Source organism: Mesitornis unicolor, unplaced genomic scaffold (assembly GCF_000695765.1).
Source record: "Mesitornis unicolor isolate BGI_N332 unplaced genomic scaffold, ASM69576v1 scaffold8672, whole genome shotgun sequence".
NCBI lineage: Eukaryota > Metazoa > Chordata > Aves > Mesitornithiformes > Mesitornithidae > Mesitornis > Mesitornis unicolor.
This window is the reverse complement of record NW_010169811.1, coordinates 37,307-57,465: the sequence shown is the minus strand read 5'-3', so window position 1 is coordinate 57,465 and position 20,159 is coordinate 37,307. Positions and strand designations below refer to the sequence as shown.

The 20,159-nt window shown below is 37.1% G+C and overlaps 1 protein-coding gene across 1 annotated transcript in view; it reads right to left on the bottom strand.

Moving 5' to 3' along the window:
- HERC1 (HECT and RLD domain containing E3 ubiquitin protein ligase family member 1) overlaps positions 1-20,159 on the bottom strand; it is a 77,827-nt gene that overhangs the window by 35,796 nt on the left and 21,872 nt on the right. The window contains exons 21-37 of the mRNA XM_010179479.1: positions 19,520-19,691; positions 17,235-17,541; positions 15,804-15,924; positions 15,506-15,557; positions 10,817-11,088; positions 10,320-10,535; positions 10,113-10,233; positions 8,925-9,162; positions 8,075-8,268; positions 7,563-7,718; positions 7,223-7,329; positions 6,871-6,981; positions 6,613-6,789; positions 5,373-5,612; positions 5,066-5,149; positions 3,468-3,988; positions 577-1,352 (exon numbers count right to left, since the gene is read on the bottom strand). Of these exons, the coding sequence (XP_010177781.1) occupies positions 577-1,352; positions 3,468-3,988; positions 5,066-5,149; positions 5,373-5,612; positions 6,613-6,789; positions 6,871-6,981; positions 7,223-7,329; positions 7,563-7,718; positions 8,075-8,268; positions 8,925-9,162; positions 10,113-10,233; positions 10,320-10,535; positions 10,817-11,088; positions 15,506-15,557; positions 15,804-15,924; positions 17,235-17,541; positions 19,520-19,691 (3,865 nt within the window). The remainder of the gene's footprint in view (positions 1-576; positions 1,353-3,467; positions 3,989-5,065; positions 5,150-5,372; positions 5,613-6,612; positions 6,790-6,870; positions 6,982-7,222; positions 7,330-7,562; positions 7,719-8,074; positions 8,269-8,924; positions 9,163-10,112; positions 10,234-10,319; positions 10,536-10,816; positions 11,089-15,505; positions 15,558-15,803; positions 15,925-17,234; positions 17,542-19,519; positions 19,692-20,159) is intronic.

Here is a 20,159-nt window from a genome sequence, read left to right as displayed (position 1 = left end):
CATGTATTTTTAGGAAGGAATGATATATATTTTCCTTTCAGCAGTGCCAAATATCTCAGGAAAAAGGAAAACAAAACAAAAAAAGCGTCCCAAATCAGGGAAAAAACCCCAAAACCAAAGCCCCACAAGTGATTTCGAGATTTTTCACAGACAGAAACTCAGGTTATCTCCACCCTGAACATACACGTACTCAACATCATCTGTGAACACAACTGCACACAGTGACATTTAACAACAGTGAACTTCATGATATTCACGTCACACATAAATCTTTCTGACAACTACGTACAGAACTGCTCATTTTTAGAAAGTATTAAAGACCAATTAAACTCTTCTATTTCGGATTGAGACGCATTCACGTTTATTAAAATAAGGCATTGGGGAACAGGTAAAACATCAGTACTGTAGCTACAAAACAGTAAAACATCTTTGTAACATTTCTGTCCAATTAAGATTCCTCTGAAGTACAACCACTACAAAACAATTACAAGATTGCTGTTGGTATTATCAGCATTACTAGTAACAGAAACTTAAAAAACAATTTAGCAATGTGCTTCCGTAATTTTGAAAACATACCTTGTTTAAGTCTGCCACCAAACTGATCCTCCAGCAGCCCATGAACCACCAACTTGTAGATCATGGCTTGCGCTCTTTCCAAATCCGCCAGTCCTAGCGCCCTTTTAATCGGTGAACGCATGACTGCCCGTTTCACCATGTGTCGCATCAGGAACTGCAAGGCAGCCCGCATTTCTACATCTTCATGAACAACGGGAGAACTAGCACAGTCAGAGTTGTGACCATTTTCTGCCAGGACTTTTGGTATTAACAGTAGTTCAGCATATTTACTGCAACTAAGAAGAACACTAAGTGACTTCATAGCACCAAGATAAAGATAAGACAGCTGCACCGCTCTGATTTCTGACTGCACTATATCGTGATTTCTTGGAGTATGTTCGTGATTCTTTTTTCTTCCTTCAGCAGCTTGGTGTTGGGATTCCATACCTAGTGTTGATGGCTCTAAGGAAAAAGAAGCAATTTCATTTTCTGACTTAGAGCTTGTAGCGCTATGTCCTTTGATATCATCAGCAGTTTGTCCTAGTCTTATATCTGATCCACCGTCACCCTCCATTTTCTGGTCCACTTCCCCTTTATCTTCAGATTCATGTCTGTGTTTTTTCTCATGTCTCTTGGTGCTTTGCTTTCCCATATCTTCATGGATACCCGTCAGATAGGTAAGGTCCAGCAACACAGTAGCTGTCAGCCCACGAAATCTTGCAACATCAAAAGGCAGTGGTTCGCAGGGCTCCAGATTATACAGTGGAGTATCACTAGGCGACCAAAAAGTTGGGAAGCTTTAATAAAGATCAGAATGACACAGGAAAAGGCAAGTGAGGGAGAGACAGGAGGAAAGTACAGGAAATAATGTAGGCAAAGTAAGATGTAAAATATATTTAATAAAATAAACCAATTCTAAAACTTAAATGTAAACAGAGGAAAATGAGGTTATGATCAGAAAATGGGGAGATATGGTATCAGAGCAGAGGCAACAAAGCATGCACAGGTTTTCAACAACAATAATTAAAACCCAGAAGCATCACAGAAGCTATCAGTTTTGTGCTGACAGAGGTTTCTGCTCTATTATTTAGAAATATGTCACAGACTTCTACTGAGAAAAACTATTGTAAGCCAAATTTACTATCATACCTGAGCTGAATTTGTGAACAGGTATAAAAGCTCAGAAAGATAACACTCCTGAACTTTTTTCACCTTAAGGAAAAGCTTTGATTGACATCACACTCCTGTTCAACTATTCATTACAAGGAGGACACTACTGATGGCTTACAATAATTTTGTCTCTGGTTATGCCAGACCAGATTACCTAGAGAGGAGAGTGACTTTTTAAAAACACAGGTCTGAAAACAAGACACACACACATAATATATGATAATATAATATATGACTGTCTACCTGTTCATCTCTATTCCATGAAAATTTTTTTCTTTAATATTTAGGACTGTTATATTTGACTAATTTTCACTCTAAGCAGGACAAAAATTCACCAGCCTGTATTTCCATACATCATCTATATTCCATACATCCAGCAGATAAAAGACTTTTAAATCTTCCTTCTATTATCCCAAAATATTTTCCCATCTTATAACGTAAACTTCTGTCTAAGAATGAAAGCCTGTTTCTAATTGAGGAGATACATTCTGAACTTAATTCAGTGCATTACCAAGAGCTTGTCTGGATTCAAGCACTGTACCACTTCACTCAATATTTCAAATTATTTTAGGAATTTGTCAGTTGGGCATACTTGAAAGAACTGCTATCTGGAACTAAATTTGACAATCAATTGCACTTCAGCATATTTAGTTAAAGTGAGAACAGCCTTTGTATAAAGACAAAACAGGCATAATGTTGCAACAGCTCTAAGAGCTGAACTGACCTTGGTGTGTTCAGAACATAATTGTAACTGGTGGCAAAAAAAATGACTGCTCAATTTCCCCCAGATGATTGCAGTTCAACTACAGCCATAAGGAGCTTAAGAAATTTAGTGAACAAAATCTTCTCCACACAAAAACACAGTCAATTCTTGCAAGAGCACCAGAGAGCCCAGAGAAGCTCCTAGCTTCATTTCAGAGCTTCCTTCCAAGTGCCTTCCATTTGAAGGCATGCCTGCAAGACAGGCAAGGAAAAAATAGAGTACCTCCTTCCTGCCTCCTCCCCAGTTCTTGCCATCATCTGCAGAACAACAACTCCAGAGCGTTAACATCTAATGCAGGGCATTCCTTTAGCTTTCTAAGGCAGGGCAGAGAAGGACCAAACACTACTTCAAGGCAGCATTAATTTGAATACCACCATTAAGAGGAGAGAATCCTCCCATCTCCTGACCTTTACTCCTCAAAATCCCCACAGAGCAATTTCCAGTCCCCTAAGAAGGGAATGGCAATGCAAAGACACCGGCTCTCAACTCCAATAAACTGAATCAGGTCTCTCTTCAGAGCTGGGTTCACCATTTACAACCAAAGCCTGCACTAACTTCCAGTACAAATCTGTGTTCTATACAGACATAACCAAGCAGCCGCAGTAACTTAAGACATTAGTAAGGTCTAGTTAGATTGGTCAGATACCAATGCTAAAACAAGCAATGCTCATCTCAAACCTAGAAAAACTGGCAAGTTGGTCACATCCCAACTCTGAAACCTAGAGGTCAAATCTAAGGAAGCTGATGATGCTCATCAATTCAAAACTACCAATTATATTTTTGATATACAAGGTATTTTATTACTAGGTAGCATAAAAATTTAACTGATAATAATTGTTTGTTTTAAAAAGCCAAATTTTTTAGTCTAACCTTAAAAAAACTGATCAGCATATAATGAAAAACGGATGTTAATTCTGAAGATTTCCAAGCACAAAACACCACCAGATTATAAAAAATGTAAGAAAACAGCATACTATACCTGATAGTAATCTCTGCTTCATCCCATTGGACCTTGGCAGATGTACTGCCCTCCTTCACTACTCCAAGCAAGGTGGCATGACGTCCAGTTTGCTTGTGTACACATCGACCTCCAACTCTAAGACCAGCATCAACTCCACCAATTACTGCCAGAACAGGCCACACTTCCACACAGAGCGTCTTCAACTGCAGTTCTGAAAGGTCAGCCAGACCATGCCTACTAAGTTTGCTTTTCTCCTCCTCTTTATTTTCTCTCTCCTCTCTCACCTCATTCTCTTCTCGGCTTTGAATTGAACGACTTTTCTTCAGCTTTTGGCCTGCTTCTTTAAGACACATTTTGATTTTATTCAGTCTTTCCATCATTTTTTTATTGATGCAGTGTGTCCAACGGTCTGTGCGATGAAGGATACGAATGAGTTGGATAGTGGCTTCTGCCAGCACTGCAGCAACAGGACTACAGATGGGGTCACCAGGCAGCAAATCTCTTGGTGTACCACGCATCTGCATATCACAGATTTTCACCTAAGTGTTTAAAGAGAACAGTTTAGAAGTTTAGAAGTATTATAAATACAGGAGTCTACTGGTGAATAGAAAAAAATCACTAGCACTGTCTATATTTTTTCACTCCCCCTTAACACTGATCAAAACTGCATCCCTCCAAACTCAAGGACGCTGAAATTACATGGTTTCACACATAAGACTACCTGGAATTTGTAACACTACCTTCTCCCTGGTTTCTGCAGAACACAATTTTGTGTGTAGAACATTAAGTATGTACATTAATTCTAAATAATAAAATACATTTTAAATTTACAATAGATTGCACAATACAGGAATTCACGAAGAGTCTACCTAGTGTGCAAGTAATGTAGTGTGATGTGTGTCATAACTCAAAATAAATAATCAGGGACGTTCTCAGCATTTGTTAGCTACCACCTCTACCCCCTAAAAACCCCAACATCCATAACATTGACACAGAGAAAAACAGAAGAGAAAGGATCAACTTATGATCTATTCTTGAGGGTTAATACCAGTAAGGCAGCTAAGCCCCACACAGTCACTCAATCACTCCCTCAAGCAGAATGAGGAAGAGAATCAGAAAGGCAAAAGTGAGGCAGTCCATGGACTGAAAGTTTCATAAATAGAGAGGAAAAAAAAGACAAAATAAACCAAAACAAAACAAAGTCCAATGTAAAATGCAATTGCTCACCACCAGCTGATCAATGCCCAGACAGTCCCCGAGCAACAGAAACCCTTGGCAAACTTCCTGCAGTACCACTGCTGTGCATGATGTTGTGTTGTATGGTACACCCCTAAGTCACTATGTCTGGTCATTAAGTGAGCTGACCGGATGCAATCCCTCCCAGGTTCTTGCCCACCCCCTAAAACTACTTGCTGGGAGAGAGTGAGAGAGACTGAATGAGAAACCAAAAGCTTTGATAGTCCGTAAACTGTTCAGCAATAGCTAAAACATTGTGCATTATCAACACTGTTTTAGTCATAAACACAAGACATAGCACTGTACAGGCTGTTATGAAGAATACTGACTTTATCCCAGCCAAAACCAGTACACCTGTGCAGATTAACACTTAAAGTTACCTTTTCTCCTGGATTGCTGCTATAGAACATAACACAAGGATATAACTCTGCTGCATCCACATCTTCAAAAGCTAGTTTTGGTTCCTAGTTAAAAACAAAACAGAACAAACCCCCGGACTTAAGATGCAGAAGTATTAAATGTGGCAAAGTTACACCTGCATTGTAATCCTTGTAAATACTGAAACTGTAACGTGTCTTAACTTTATATAAAATATCCTTGTATATAAAACACACTTAGCTTTATATAAAATATCCTTGCCAAATTACCGTTGCAAAATACTCAAGAAAAATAGTTAAAGTTAAATACCTCTCCATTTTTACCAAAGGAAATCGTTCTTGCTTCCATATCTAATACACATGTGATGAAATCTCCTTGGGTAAAGCTGGACAGAGTCAAAGTTTGTTCTCCATTGTGATAAAGATTACCACTATAGGCTCTATACAGCCACATATCTGAGGTAGTGCGATGGTTAAAATCATGTACTGGCCAGCGAGAAACTCCTACACATGTGCCTTCATTGCCTCGATTCTCCTTCACAATGTAGAACTAGCAGGAAAAACAAAACAAGCAAACAGGGAAAAAAGTCAAGACTATCCATTTTAACACAGAGCAATGAAAATGTTCCTTTCACATACTTATGTATACTTTTAACTGTTTCACTCAGAAGCTTTTAATAAATAAAATAATAAGCTAATAAGCTAAAACCAAGTTCCACTTCTAAACCATCATCTTGATGTAAACGGTCAGTCATTAACAAGTCATTTAAACCTAACATACCAGTAATTAAGAAAACTGTATATAAATACACGAAGAAGTTGGGTTTTTCCCAGACTCAAAATGTACAAACTGAGCGGTTGGGTTACAAGCACTAAAAATATTAAATAAATAACTAAGCTTTACTCTTCACGTTCACCATGATTTACACAGATTCAAGTTAAAAAAAAGAACTGCGATGCTCAAAGATGTAACTAACAAACACTAGAGCTGTGTATGTACCTCTATTCCTAAAAAAATTACTCCAGATGATGTATTAAAACTGTCTTGTCAGTCAGGCTGATATTTTGTTTTCTTGCAAAACAAAGCGTTTCATTAAGTGTTTTTCTAAAGAAAAAAAAATCAAAGTCTACATATTTCAGTAGGCAACTTTTGCAAGACAATGCACATTTGTGCTGAGTGTGGATCCTAGGGACATGTACAAACACAAATAAATGTTACATATATACAAATATATATATATACACATATATACAAATATGTAACATATATTCAGTCTCCAATCCATGTAATGAAATACCCAAATGGCAGCACTCAAAAGCAGCCACAAACTCTTCACTTTGGATTGAAAAATCACAGAAGGGAAAGGTTGGAAAAGACCCTTAAGATCATTGAGTCCAACCACAAACCTAATACTGCCAAAACGTCATTTCTCAAGAATGTTGTTGTAAGAGAAAAAACATAGGTAGCTGTTGTTTATAAATCATAGTTTACTTCCAAAACAGAGAGAAGTTACTATTTTTTTTAAGTTAAGATGTTTTATGCAACATACCTTCCACTGGTAACACCCAGAAGTAACTCCAGTGGATGCTAAACCATATCCTTTACCTCCACTTCCATGAGTGAGAATCTGCCCATTCTCTACTATGCAGCACTGAGCTTTTTCTGGGTCAAAGGACACTTCCTGTATGGGAAGATTCTCATCTTCATCTTCAGACTCTCCTTGCTTCTACCAAAAACAAGACAAAATATTTGTGGAAAATGTAACTCAGCTGCATCCAGACAAGAGAGAAAGTAGAGGGTTCATTACCTGCAGCTTCATTTCTTGTTCTTTTTCCTTTATTTGAATTGCATGTTTAGCCTGAGCTATTGGAGTCTCCCACATGCAGTCAGACAGAAGTGAGAACAATCGTTCAACAACCTGGTGTATTAGAATATAATTCAGATCATTTTAAATCCAACATCAGGACAACAAATAATATTATATTGTTCTACTTTGCTTGGTAAGTATAAATGTCAAAATATTTCATGCTCTTAGATAAGCAAATAACCATGCTCAGCCTCACTTGATTTGGATTCTGAACAAACCTATGAAACATTTAAAGGTTTAATGACACTTTTTGAACAAACAGGTGTAAAACCTTTTAACAAAATATAAAGACCTGAGCCATTTGATCATCTTCAACGCCAGATTCACAAGCAGGTAATACAGCTTCTAGGACATGAAGTGCAAGAAGTCTAGTCCTCAAGTTGCCAACCAAGGGAACTCCTAAAGATGAAACAATGTGTTAAAAATCTGAAAGTGACTTCTGCATCAGGCATGCACCTACGATGTCAGCTGCATGCCAACAGTCCACAACGCTCCACAGTGTAACTTGTGTACAGCTACTGAAGTTAGTTGTAGTTGTTCACTATGTAACACATCTTCTAACAGGACCTATTTTTAGGAACTGCACGACAGAAATACAAGTAACCACTGAGCACATTTTGAAAAGATCATACCTGAGCAACACTTCTGAGAAGCAATGTTAAGAAGTACTTCTGTCCACTTTGGAGAGGCCATTTTTGACTGAATTGCTTTTGAAGACACAACTCTACGTAGGAAAACAAGAAAGTCTCCTAAGTGCAGTTCCGCTGCATGTTGCTTTCGGAGGGCAGCTAGGAAGTTGAATTAGAAGTTTTCATTAAATTCCTATGACAGTATTTACGAAAAACACTACTACCAATAAGTCATTTTTCAAGGAAAACAGTATTCTCCTCCTAATTCCAAATCAGATGGAACAATTCTTATTCTCGACTTGTTCCTACATTTAAACTGATTTCTCTATCAAGTCTATATAAATATGAACTGAGCACAAAATTAGTCAATGACTTTAACCTAATTTACAAAGTTAAGAATGACTGAACAATAATCAAATACAGCAGAGTTGGTGAGGAGTCTCAGTATTCAGTGTTTGTTTTATTATGTTTTCTGGTATTTCAAAATTGTAACAGAAATTATGCAAGATAATTACCTCTGAAATCTCTTTTTTCAGTATCCCCATTTGAATCTGCCTTTTTTGACTCTACTTCATCTTCCTCACCTTCTCCTTCTCTAAAGGAAGCCATAAGCATCACACCAGCTTGTGATAACAAGTTCTTCAGCTGACTGCATAATAAATCCAGCAAAGACTGGACCACCTTTGGGCTCAGTTTGTCAGCATAGGTTCTATACACACACACAAAAAAAGCAAAATAAAGAGTACGTGAGAGGTGATCCAACGAACAATAACATAAAGACACAACTATAAACTAAGTGCAAGTGAAAACTGGGCCTAAAATCCCCAATTTTAATCCATTCTGTTGCAGTAGGTTACTTTTCCTCATCCTCCACCATATGCTTGGCAGATGACTCTTATTCGAACCCTATTTTTAGGACACTTTAAAACTGTCCAGTCTTTGGAATCTAAGGATACTTTTCCAGTACTTCCTAGGGGAGAAAGAACCACCACCACATTACTGGTATCGCTTTTACATAAATTACTTTTATGTAGCAGGAGGAAGCCTCGTCCTATCAACTGAACAGATCTAGATACAAAGCCAAGCTAAAAAATGGGGAACACGAGAAGCCAGTGTTTACAGACCATGAAGTTCTAACTATTATGGTACAAGCACCTCACATTTTAACAACATTTATCAGTACTATGTGCATCTTTCTTATGAACAACATGACTACACTTTTCCCCCACCCCCCTTCACTTATACGCATCGGAACAACATTTACTGTCCTAAAGAAAGCTCACACAAAAGAAAAGTTATTTTTAAAGGGTGCCGAAAAGCTTAACAATTAACTTTTCTGAAAGCAAGGGAGCATTCCATACTTACCCTGTGGTGATAGCCAAGATCTGAAGCAGTCTTGTACTGGCTACTTTCAAAGCTGTGCTGAGCTGAGAAATACCAGTTTTGGGCAGCAATTGCAGTGGTTGTCCTAACATGGTGTCTGTGCCACACAGCTGTGATAGCACATTTAGCAGACCAGTGGAAATGGCCAACGAGACATCAACAGGCTGATAGTGCACACTTAGGGCAAAGACTGTCACCAACAGGAGACGCTGTTGAGCTTCTAAGATTAAAATAAAGTTGTTCTTAATTAATAAGCTGCTTAGAGTAAGAATACTAAGACAGAAGAATAGCAGATTCTTTTTAAAATAAAATTTAATGAATCAAGTAAAAACTTAGCCTTCTTTATCCAACACTTTGAGTTAGTCTTTCTGATGAATGATTGTATCCCCTTTTAACTCAACACAACCTCTATGTCAAGGCTGTCCAAGAAAGATGATCACGAAGTTCTATTTTGTGATGTCAACGTTCTGAGGCTAAATCTCAACCCCAGATCTTCTCTCTAAGGTAAAGATAACTGGGTGAAATACTTAATTCTCTAATTGTACTTCAAGTTGATTCTCAAGAAATTTCTTTCAGTTCAATTTTTATGGTAGGTGAGAGAAGAAAACACCAGGTAAGAATGCCCATTAAGCTCCACCGACAAACTAAATTATCTAACTCTGTTCTGTACTGAAGCTCAGTCAGCGCCTGTACCAAGGCACAAAGAAGTACAGAGTTTCAGCCATCCCTTGAGGACAGAAGCAGACAGCAATATCTGGCTACAGAAGGCGAGGAGAAAAGGCTTTAAGAACGGGCAAGATGCCTTGTCCCTTGATTTGGGCTTAAAGAAAGTTCACTTGAATGAAGGAAGAAATACCAGAGACTTTTCATCTCTTCAGAAAACTGCTTAACCCTGAAAACTTACACTTTGAAATGCCAGAGACACGGGTGGCTGTGGAAGGTTGTTGTATGTGCAACAGAAAGGCTGACAATACTTTAGTCTTAAAATAAAAAGAGCTAAACGCTTGAAGAAAATTAAGACAGAAAAAGGTTAAAAAGCTCCTCTGAGGAGAAGCCAGACAGATACTTCTGTGAATTCTGATCACTAATATTAATATCTGCTCTGTTAGCCATGTAAGCTGTTGTACTGTAAATCAGATGACATATTTTACAAATCTGGTTTTCACTTACCTATGTGATGCTTGTTAGCTTGCAGAGCTCTTTCTAACGTAGCAGATAATTGCTGGTAAATTTTGTGCACAGCCACTTGAATTTCAATTTGAATACTTCTCTTAGCTGCTCTAATACCATCCTGGGTCAAACAAATGTAATATTATAAAGACTGATGCATTTTTATCACTCAGTTATCGAAACAGCAGAGACTATGAAAGTACATACCTGGTAGTGATGCAATCTCACACTCTCTCCTTTGGCACCTGAATGTCCTACAGTGCCCAAACCAAAGCAGCCAGCAAGAAATTGTAGTCTAACAGAAGTAAGCAATGAAGAAGACTGAAATCCCGGTACTTGACGACTTCCCATTAATGGCATACTGCCTTTTTCCTCCATCCCTGACAGCAGCACTAAAATCTGATGAAGCGCTTCCAGACGAAGCTAAAAATAAAGGCAGGTAAAAGACAGTATTAAGCGAGTGGCAAGTATCCTTCGAGATTAGACCTAGATCATGAATGAGGCAGCTGTTTTCTCATAAGAGAACTCTTTAAGTTCAGTTTTAGAGTTTAATTACATAAAGTTCTCAGTTTCAATTCAGGTATTTAAACAGAAAAGAGGAGGAAAATGCTTTAATAGACAGAATTTGGACAATGTTTTTAAAAAAATCCATAAAATAGGCATAATGCATGAAGAACAAGAAAAGGTGTTAAACTGAAATCTACCTCAGCCCTCAACTGCTGCTGCTCCATTGCAATTACTGACGCTTGCGGACTGGTGGACATACTTTCCTCCGGTTCCTTAAATCCGGGTGAGTTTCCCACATCTCCACTTACAAAGCTCACAACATTTTCAATCAAAGTATGAACTCCAAGGGACCTTGAGAGGTCAAAATCGGACTCAACAAATGAGTAAGAGGAAGTGTAGAGCCAATCTCTGCTGTGCTTTAGTCGAGCCCATGAGTCACTTAAAGGTTCCACTTGAGTGTGTATTCCTCCTAAAGATATATATAATGAAGTCTCATAAATGCCAATTCAGCAGGTAACACATTCTGACAATAGGTAAAGCTTGAACTGCTGCTATTCATACAGGTGAAAAATGGATATTCATGTTAATTATACCATGCATTAAGCAACTTAGAGCAAAATACTTGATTTAAATTTACAGCAATTTCCCTGAAGGAAAGACTGTATTTCTTGTAACTACATTAAGCATTATTGCAACAGGCAGCAAAGTGAGAAAACAAAAAGATAGAAGCCACTCAAACTGCTCAGTTTTAAGCTAGAACACTGAAGAAAAATGCTTTGCAGCTAAATGACAGAAAAGTAAACAAAAGATCCACTACAACAAGAATCGTACACTTTGGATATTTATTTTAAGGTCTAACGATTAATCAAGAGTGTTTTTTTGTTTTAATCAAGCTACTATAAATTTTATAGTTTTGAAAAAGCACAATGTTATTTTGAATGAAATATTGACAGAAATTACTGCAGAAGGGAACAAAAAATTTTTACTGTAGACTAACAGTGGTCATTTACCTTGCTATGATTGAAGATAAATAGATATACATATATTAAATACTATGTATAGCATGTCTTAGATCTCTATCTTTGTCACCTGGCAACTTCACAAGTCTGTTTTCAAATACTTCCTATCACGTCAGCGTGTCACTACACTACCTGAAACCCTACTGTCAGTCAGAAAGGTACTATTTCAAATGAGCATCCCTCATCGATCTGCGGCACTGGAACTTACTTAGCATCACATATTCAATTTCATTTCCAAAACAGTTTCACTACAACTCTGTCCCTGGCACACGAGTACACTGAAGTGTATGAAGCACAGAAGCAAAGGATTTGTGAAGAAACAAAAAACAGTTCCACTGTCTTAAATCATCAGCTTTAGGAGACCTTTCAAGGATTAACAGAACATCAGAAGAAAATTTAGTTTTGACAGTCAGCAAATCTTATAAGAAAAAAACCCCACCATGCGTTAATAAAAATCTAAACTATTTCATATTTGAAAAAAGATGAGGCCTTAACTAATTGTTTTGCTATTAAATGCAAGAATCCTTAAATGCAAGAACAATTTTAAATAGTTTCAAATTAGGAGAAAAGTCCAACAATTATGAGAGACAGATTAAATATAAAATAAGAGCAGTTATAACTAAAAGTACAGAGTTTAAAACAAAGATGTCGGAAGTCAAAGTAACATACTTCAGAATTAAAACCATTTAAGAATCAAGGCACACACACCTAAAAGAAAATACTTTTTGTTTCTTTGAAGATGTTAAATATCAATAGGAGAACCAAAAATATGATTGTATATTAGAGCTTAGCTTGATTCTGTGTAATATGAATTACACAGAATTGATTGCAGCTTAGCACTTCCATAAGCCTCTACAATCACATGAACAGAGCTGCATATAGGAATGAACTTCAAGCTTATAGTAAAAAAAAAAGTTACTTGTCCTTATAAGCCAGCTTGTAATAATGAGTTTTCTAAATGAATGTGGCACAGCTGCAATACACACTTCATAAAACATAAAATATGTAGGGAAGCTATAGAGACAAAAAAATAAACATGCCATCAGTTACTTGCTTGAAGCTCTTCTTTTTTCTGGGGCTCAACTGGCCAAAAAGGAGTAAATACACTACACCACACAAGAACCAGAAGACAAAAGCAGACATTTGAAACAGAAGGTAACATATTCATAAAATCTCTTCCTCATATTATTTTGACTTAGAATTAAACGATCAGTCTCATCTCAATGAACACAACAATAGATCAAGCAGTGAAGTTTGGGGAAAAAACATTTACTCTTGTCTTGAATTAGTATAGCCTAGGTAACAGACTTCCTAAATTCTCCACCTTCTTTTCAGGAAAAAACAAAACAAAACAAACCCTTCATCACAGTTACATGCATATGAAGACATGGCTTACATCCTCTACTCAAACATCTTCCCATTTCAAAATGCAGAACTCGTATTATTCCAGGTACACAAAACTATTTCAATTCTATTTGCATTTCATTTAAGTTGCTGCTCTTTTCAGAGTTGCCCAATTGCATTAGTAAAGTACTACAGTACACACAAGCACACTGAAATGCACTGAACTAAAATTTATGTGAAGAAAGAAAACCCAGGAGTGGAGGACTCTCATTTATCTGTCTGTAACTATGTTTATGATTGCACTGCTAAATAACATTTACTGTTAAGTATCTAATGTTTACAGCATCTCGCAGGTACTGTACAGGATAGGTACAACTCTTTAAGGCATTCTCTCTGGATCTGCAAAACTGAAAAGAATTAATCTAAGTCACAAAAACCCCACAAAGGCCTTAGATGAGGGCAAAAATACTGATGTACTCATCACCTCTTATGGCAAAAGACTTCTTCCTGCAGAAACGGAAGGAAAAGTTTACTAATTCAGAAATAACTCAATAATTGCAAGAATCAAGACACTCAAGTGATCGTCAGGCTGAAGCAGGAATACCAGTTATATTTCTGAACAGATAAAATAAACGAAGGAAGAAGGCAATTGAAGACTGGACTGCGTGGCTAAGACATTAACTGAGTAAAAAGAGAATGCTTTCCTTCCATAGTCATCTGCAAGACCACAGAAACAACTGAGAGTATTAGTAGCTTTTCTACTGCTAGTTTTCTATATTGAAATTTATGGATAGGAACAGTTTTCATGCCATAAAAATCAGACTATAACCAATAGTGAGACTCAATTCCAACAGTGAGACTTAACAGGAAACACCATCTGAATTTTTTATGAGTTGCTTCATTCAATTAACAGAAGTTCTAAAATAAGCCAATCCGCTCCAGAGGAAATTACTCTCTTGCCTATTAGAAAAGAATCACTCACCAATACCCTATGCACACTCCATTATTTTGAAAACTTTCCAAGGATCAAATACTCTGCATAGAGTATAACTGAGGATAAATTAACCCTACAAAGTCTCAGCTGGAAGCATCACATATGGCCATGGTTCTATAGCCATCAGTGTGGTTAAATTCTAGTAAAACTTGTTAAAAAGATACAGGAGGAACCTCATGACCATATATTAAGGACATTTTTTTAGTGAACATCCCTTTTTAGGTCTCCAAAATAGCACAACCTATAGGAAAAAAACAATGATAGAAGGAAATTTCTTAAGGAAAAAGCCTTGCTTTCCAATAGTCCTGCTTGTTAACTTCTTTCACGCAGTTTACAGAGACACACTTAAAAGACCAAAAGACTGCTGCAAACTGCAGCAAGATATTCTTCAAAAAACCACACGTAAAAGGAAACTCAAGATTATTTCCTGAATTACTTTTAGGATATAGAGGAAAGCGAGTGAAGAGCTCTGTGTCAGACTAATGGCAAAGCTAAAAATGGTGGCTTCAAAGAATACATCAGAGTTCTGACAAAAGCTATCAGACCTTCCAGCACAGAATGCCAACACACCTCCTGCTGTAACAGCATGGACAACTCTAGCAAACTTCTTTACTTGTTCAATTGGTTATCCCCACACAGGGCATTCCCTTCTGCACTATTTACAAATTCAAGTGCAATGAGTACTGCCACTGATAGTTTGCTTTACAATTCCACAGGACTTCAAAAAACAGCCTCTCAGTACTTAATGATGAAGCCTATTAAACTAGAACTCTTACATTACCTAAAAGTATTAAGTCTCTGTAATTAAAGCATAACATAACCCAACCAAATTCCTGTTCACCTGTTCCCAAGATTTTTCCAGATACAACAGACATAAGTTGTGATTCTAGAGAGACTCTGCATCATCCAGAGTGAAGTGGGACTTTCTGGTCTCTGTGTAAACAAACATCCTTTGCTACCTCCACTACCCTCTGTGAAGAAGCTCATTGAGACTCCCCTGGATGAAGCAGTACAAAAGCTAAAGATCTGATTTCTACTGGAGTAGCTGCTTGGTTCTGTAGGTGTGCTGACGTTGAGAGGATGCAAAAATTGAAGCAGTATTTTCTGGATACAAGTTCTCCATGTTCAAGCACACTTCATGGTAAGAGTTCACTATTAACACAAGAATAGTTCCACTTGATACTGAACTTCTCCGCCAATTCTTTCTTCCTGAAGTCACATAAGTGCAAACAGAATGAAAGTTCCTAATTCACTTGACCTCACAGAAATCCTCACTTGCTTCAAAAGAGCATCACAACTCTAGAAACTAGAACAAACAGTTATAACCTACGAAATACTACAACAAAGCCACAAAGCAACAGAACTTAGCACAACAAACAACAGGTAATAATTATTTTAAATGTTATTTTTAAATACTCAGTTTTAACATCCTAATTGCTATTATGTACTGCATATAACTGCAAACATACCTTAAGAAATACTAATGTATTTATCAGATCAATATTCACTAGGTAAAACATAAAACTTACCCCTCTTTCTGTGTGATGATGCCAAATCCAAATCAACATTTCGTCTTCCACTCTAGATTAAAAGATTAATAAAAGCTTTATTTCACTAGGTGAACGTATGGGGTACACAGTGTATGAGTATTTAAAACACATCTCTCACCCAAAAAAGTGGCAAAGTTCACAGAGCTGTCATAATTTCAGTTGGTTTATTAGCACCACTACTTTCTCTTAACAGTGGTACTAAACAAACGTTTGAGATGTCTTTCCCACCTAAATATTATATCAACAATCTCTAAATACATAATACTAGTTTACTTACCAATGAATAACCTTCCTCATCTGATTCTGGCTGAGACAAATCAGATTCACTTCTTGACTTAATCAGCCTGTAGTTTGAGTTTGCGTGGATTGAGCGACTTTGTGCAGTCAGACTTTCACTCCTGCTTCCGGTGTGTGCAGACAGGAAAAAAATAATGGCATTAGGCAAAGGAAGAGTCAAATTTAGCAGATACCACAGTTTTATTTGGGAGCAGACTATCACAGAACACCACAAGACCACACCAAAGAGGAAAAAAGTGGTCTGACGGCTTCAATTACTATGCTTGTATAGGCTATTAGTAAATTTTGTTACTTCTTAACACCCTTATTGCTGAACTGAACAAATGGCAACCTCAAATGACTCATCATTCAAGTGCCTTGGTAAGTATTACATACAATATGCAGAAACACTTCTGAGCTGAGAGGACAAGAAAACAGACGGAGTAAGTGGGTGAAAAAGCACTGAACTTATTAAAAACCCACCCATAAAATGCATCCTAAAGTTGAAATGTTGGAGCTGAAAGTCACTGTGACAACGACAGAGGCAGCCACCCATGCTTTAGGGACTAGATTTCCAAAAAGAGGCAAAAAGAATAAAAGGGTACTGAATATATAATCTCCCTCTGAACTGGCCATCAAGACCTTCATTTAAAATATGAGAGCAGAGTTTCTGTACACTAGAAACTTCAGTAGACTCAGGAGTTCACCAGCAGGTCCCACTATACAATTCCTCTGTTATATTCTAATACACAAAAGGTCTATAAAGTAAAAGTTCAAATGTGTCAAGTTTAGAATAAAACTGTCTCACCAAGAGTTACTGAAATTAAACTGCATTGTGTAGTACTTACTATTTAAATTACACACTTCTCCAATTCAATGAGCTGTCTGGCTTTATTTTGTTATTCTATACCTTACAACAGTGTCTTGCACATGTCAATACATTAGGAATGTTTATAAAAAGCAACCATAAACAACACTTTTATTCCTAATAGACTTTGAAACTTTGGCATTTAAAGTTATCCCACACCTTTTTTGGACACTACTATATACGACATTGGTAAAGTTCAAGAAAATACAAATATGGCAATAAAAAACCCAAACAAACAAATTTTAGGAAAAATAAATAACTGTTCCAATTGTTTCAAATTATCTTTACAGCTGTTGATCTAGACTTGATTACTATTCATCAGTAAGCCCAACTTTGAAAAGTAAATAAGGTCCACACAGAATAAAACTCTTATTCAGGTTTGGTTAATGTGGACAAATAAATTGAAAAAAATCACTACTCTTAACAAAAACTTAACATTGCTCTAACCAAAAATCTTCTTTAAAAAAAAAGTATCTAAAAATCCTCAGAGGAAAACTGAGGTTATTTATTCAATTACAAAGGAAACAGAGGAGCTAACTATTCTAAGCAGTCAGCCAAGCCCACCTTGTCATGAGTCCGATCCCCTCAGGAACAGCAGAGGGAGGTTGCTGTAACTGTCCATCCTCCCTTCGTTTCTGGAGCTGCTCAATAACAGGGCTTACTCCTAAGATCAACAAGGCACATCTGTGGATCACAGAGTTGCATGCAGCAGTATACACATCTTGACCTTCTGTCAGATCAGTGCTGATTCTTCGTTCCTGCCGAGACTGAGGAGGTGGATCATCAAGTCTAGTCCCTGTCCCAGTGTTCATCCTATCTCGATCCCGACTGCGAGCTACTTCACGGGCTGATAGGAAACATTGAAATATTTCTGTAACATGCAACACAAAAAGAAGGTCTTAACTTCTAGACAAAGCTACACAGAGTGAAATATTCATCTACATTTTGGGCCAAAGACTGTCCCACTACAAAGAACAACAAATATTTTCCCAACAGTAAAAGAATACAGTAGGAATAACAAAGCTATAAAAGAAGTCACACAAACAGGTTAAATGAAGCATTTACACAATGTTAAGTTTAAAATTAAGATGACAATGCAATTTGACAGAACAATCAACAAACTTTCATTGTTTTACTGCAAGCCAACTCCTGTTCAGACCACATCAAATAGAAAGAAATTATTTCATGTTTGCCTTTTAGCAGACGCATATAAAGTAATGCTTCTGTAAATCTATATTCCAGACACGAGCGTATCTGTAATTCAACACTGAAACAGTTTCAGCTTTGGACAGTATAATGAAGATCTTATCAAAATTCTTAGCCTCCACTTTGCTTAATCCTGCTGTTGTCTTAGGTGCCAGATTCTTCTAAAAAAGCTATGTGAGCTCTGTCCAAAGACCTGAAGCTCTTTTGACTTAATTTTAAAGGTTCAGTTCCCCTCTGAAAAGGCAAAGGTAAATCCAGACACTTCCTTTGTAGATATTAACAGTCAGAAGCAGCAAGGCATCAAGGATACAAACTGAACTCTACATGTCCAGATCAGCTTCCCTTAGGATTATCCAGTAAAAGAGGCATCATCTTCCTTTGTGCAGGTAACACTACTGTCTGTCTGCATACTTCTGGATACATTTCCTTTATTGTACCCAGAAACTCTGTCCTGGTAGAATCTGAGAACACTGAGCATTTGCCCAGGAAAACTGCATATAAAGCAGCAAAGCCATACTGCATCTACTGAACAGGTAACATGCATACACATGTACCTTTCTAGAAACATAAATCATCTCATGAATGTGCACTTCAACTCCTCCACAGTACACTTCCAGGAAAGTCTACTGCATTGTGGATATAATGACACTTCACATAGGAACTAAAGGTGTAACACACATTTTGGTCTGTGAGATCTCAAACAGGAATATAGGAGTCCTAATGGGGAATATAAACACTGACAGTAAAAGAGGTGATGACAGCAGAGGCTGGAAAAAGATAAACACTATCAGTATCCTGAGGAACAATATTTGGAAAAGAAAAAAAGAAACTTAAGTCAGCCAATTTTCTCTTGTAAGTTACGTACATTCTACAGACATTTTCAAAGGCTAACATGATTTCTGTCTTTGAGAACGCTAGGGTTACAACAGGAAACACAACGTTTTTGAGAGTGACTGTGTGCTGCTTCACTAAAATTGGAAAAATTAAGTATTAACTACCCCACTGAGCCTGCTTACAAGCAGTAAAAATAACAGTTTGCTAAGTTCACCTTTTCCAAGCTGTCTACTGAAGAATTAAACAAGTTTCCTAGACAACTCATGAGAAAGTGTTACAAATACAAAACTTTGACTAAAACCTCAAAGTTTTTAATAGACTGAAGAAGAGATACTCAACGGTACAAGCGAATTCCAACTCAGTCAGCTGACAGTTACCAACCCCGGTTTTGTTTCCAAACTTCAGAATAACATTACTCTTCAAAGCTTATTACATACAAGATTAACAAATACAAACACAGCAAAAATTCTATCTATAAATACTGATGAAAACTCAGAGACCTATTGAAGTTTAGAGAAAAAATATGAAACCTATTAAGTCTTGTAGACAGCGTGTATAAGGAGTGCTGGTGTATGTCAGATGCCCTGAGAATTGCCCATAAAGGCAGACCACTTGCCCAGTATTCATATTCCCTAGTATCAGAAGACTTTTCTGACCCATTAAAAGCACTACACCATTTTATAAAAATAAATTTCTCACAGTCTTTATGCAGACAAATCTTTCATACAATTTTTTCATTGTACCTCAGAGACAAAAATGGTACTGTCCTTCTAATATTTCTACACTATTGACACACAAACAGTACTTACTACCAGCTGTCATCACTTCATTCTCTCTTTCCTCCTCTTCGTCTTCTTGTTCTGGGTGTCCTTCTTCTCTGTCACGTTCTGCCTGCTCCTCCATTTCCGCCTCTTCGTCAATTGTACGAGTAAAAGAATGTTCTTGAGTATCAACATCAGTAGATTCTTGGTTATCTAACATCTTGATTAAAAAAATATATACAGTGAATTTAATTATCACCAAAATGAAAGATGAATATAAAAGGACACAGGTATTTAATAAGGTTTTTTCCTATCAAAAAGATATGTTTGATATCGTGTGAGGACATACGTGCTGACCAGCGAAATGCTTTCTACCTAATACACAACTTTTCAAGGCAGGAAACAGCTTTAGACAATTTGACGAAGGCAAAGCTTGAAATATAAAACATACAGTTGCATTAGAGTTTTTAGAATACTTGAGAAGGTGATTAATCCTACAAATCTTGGGACATTTGCATCCCACCAGTACAATTCATCTGTCCTCTCTTCGCGGTTTTCCTTTCCACAGAACCCAGAAATCTTGGTAGTGGCAGGTCATGGTCACCATTTTTCTGGTGCCTCTTACTTGGTCTTGTCATTCTACCACTAAGCCTGTGTATGCTACGTAAATGCGAACAACCTATTTTTT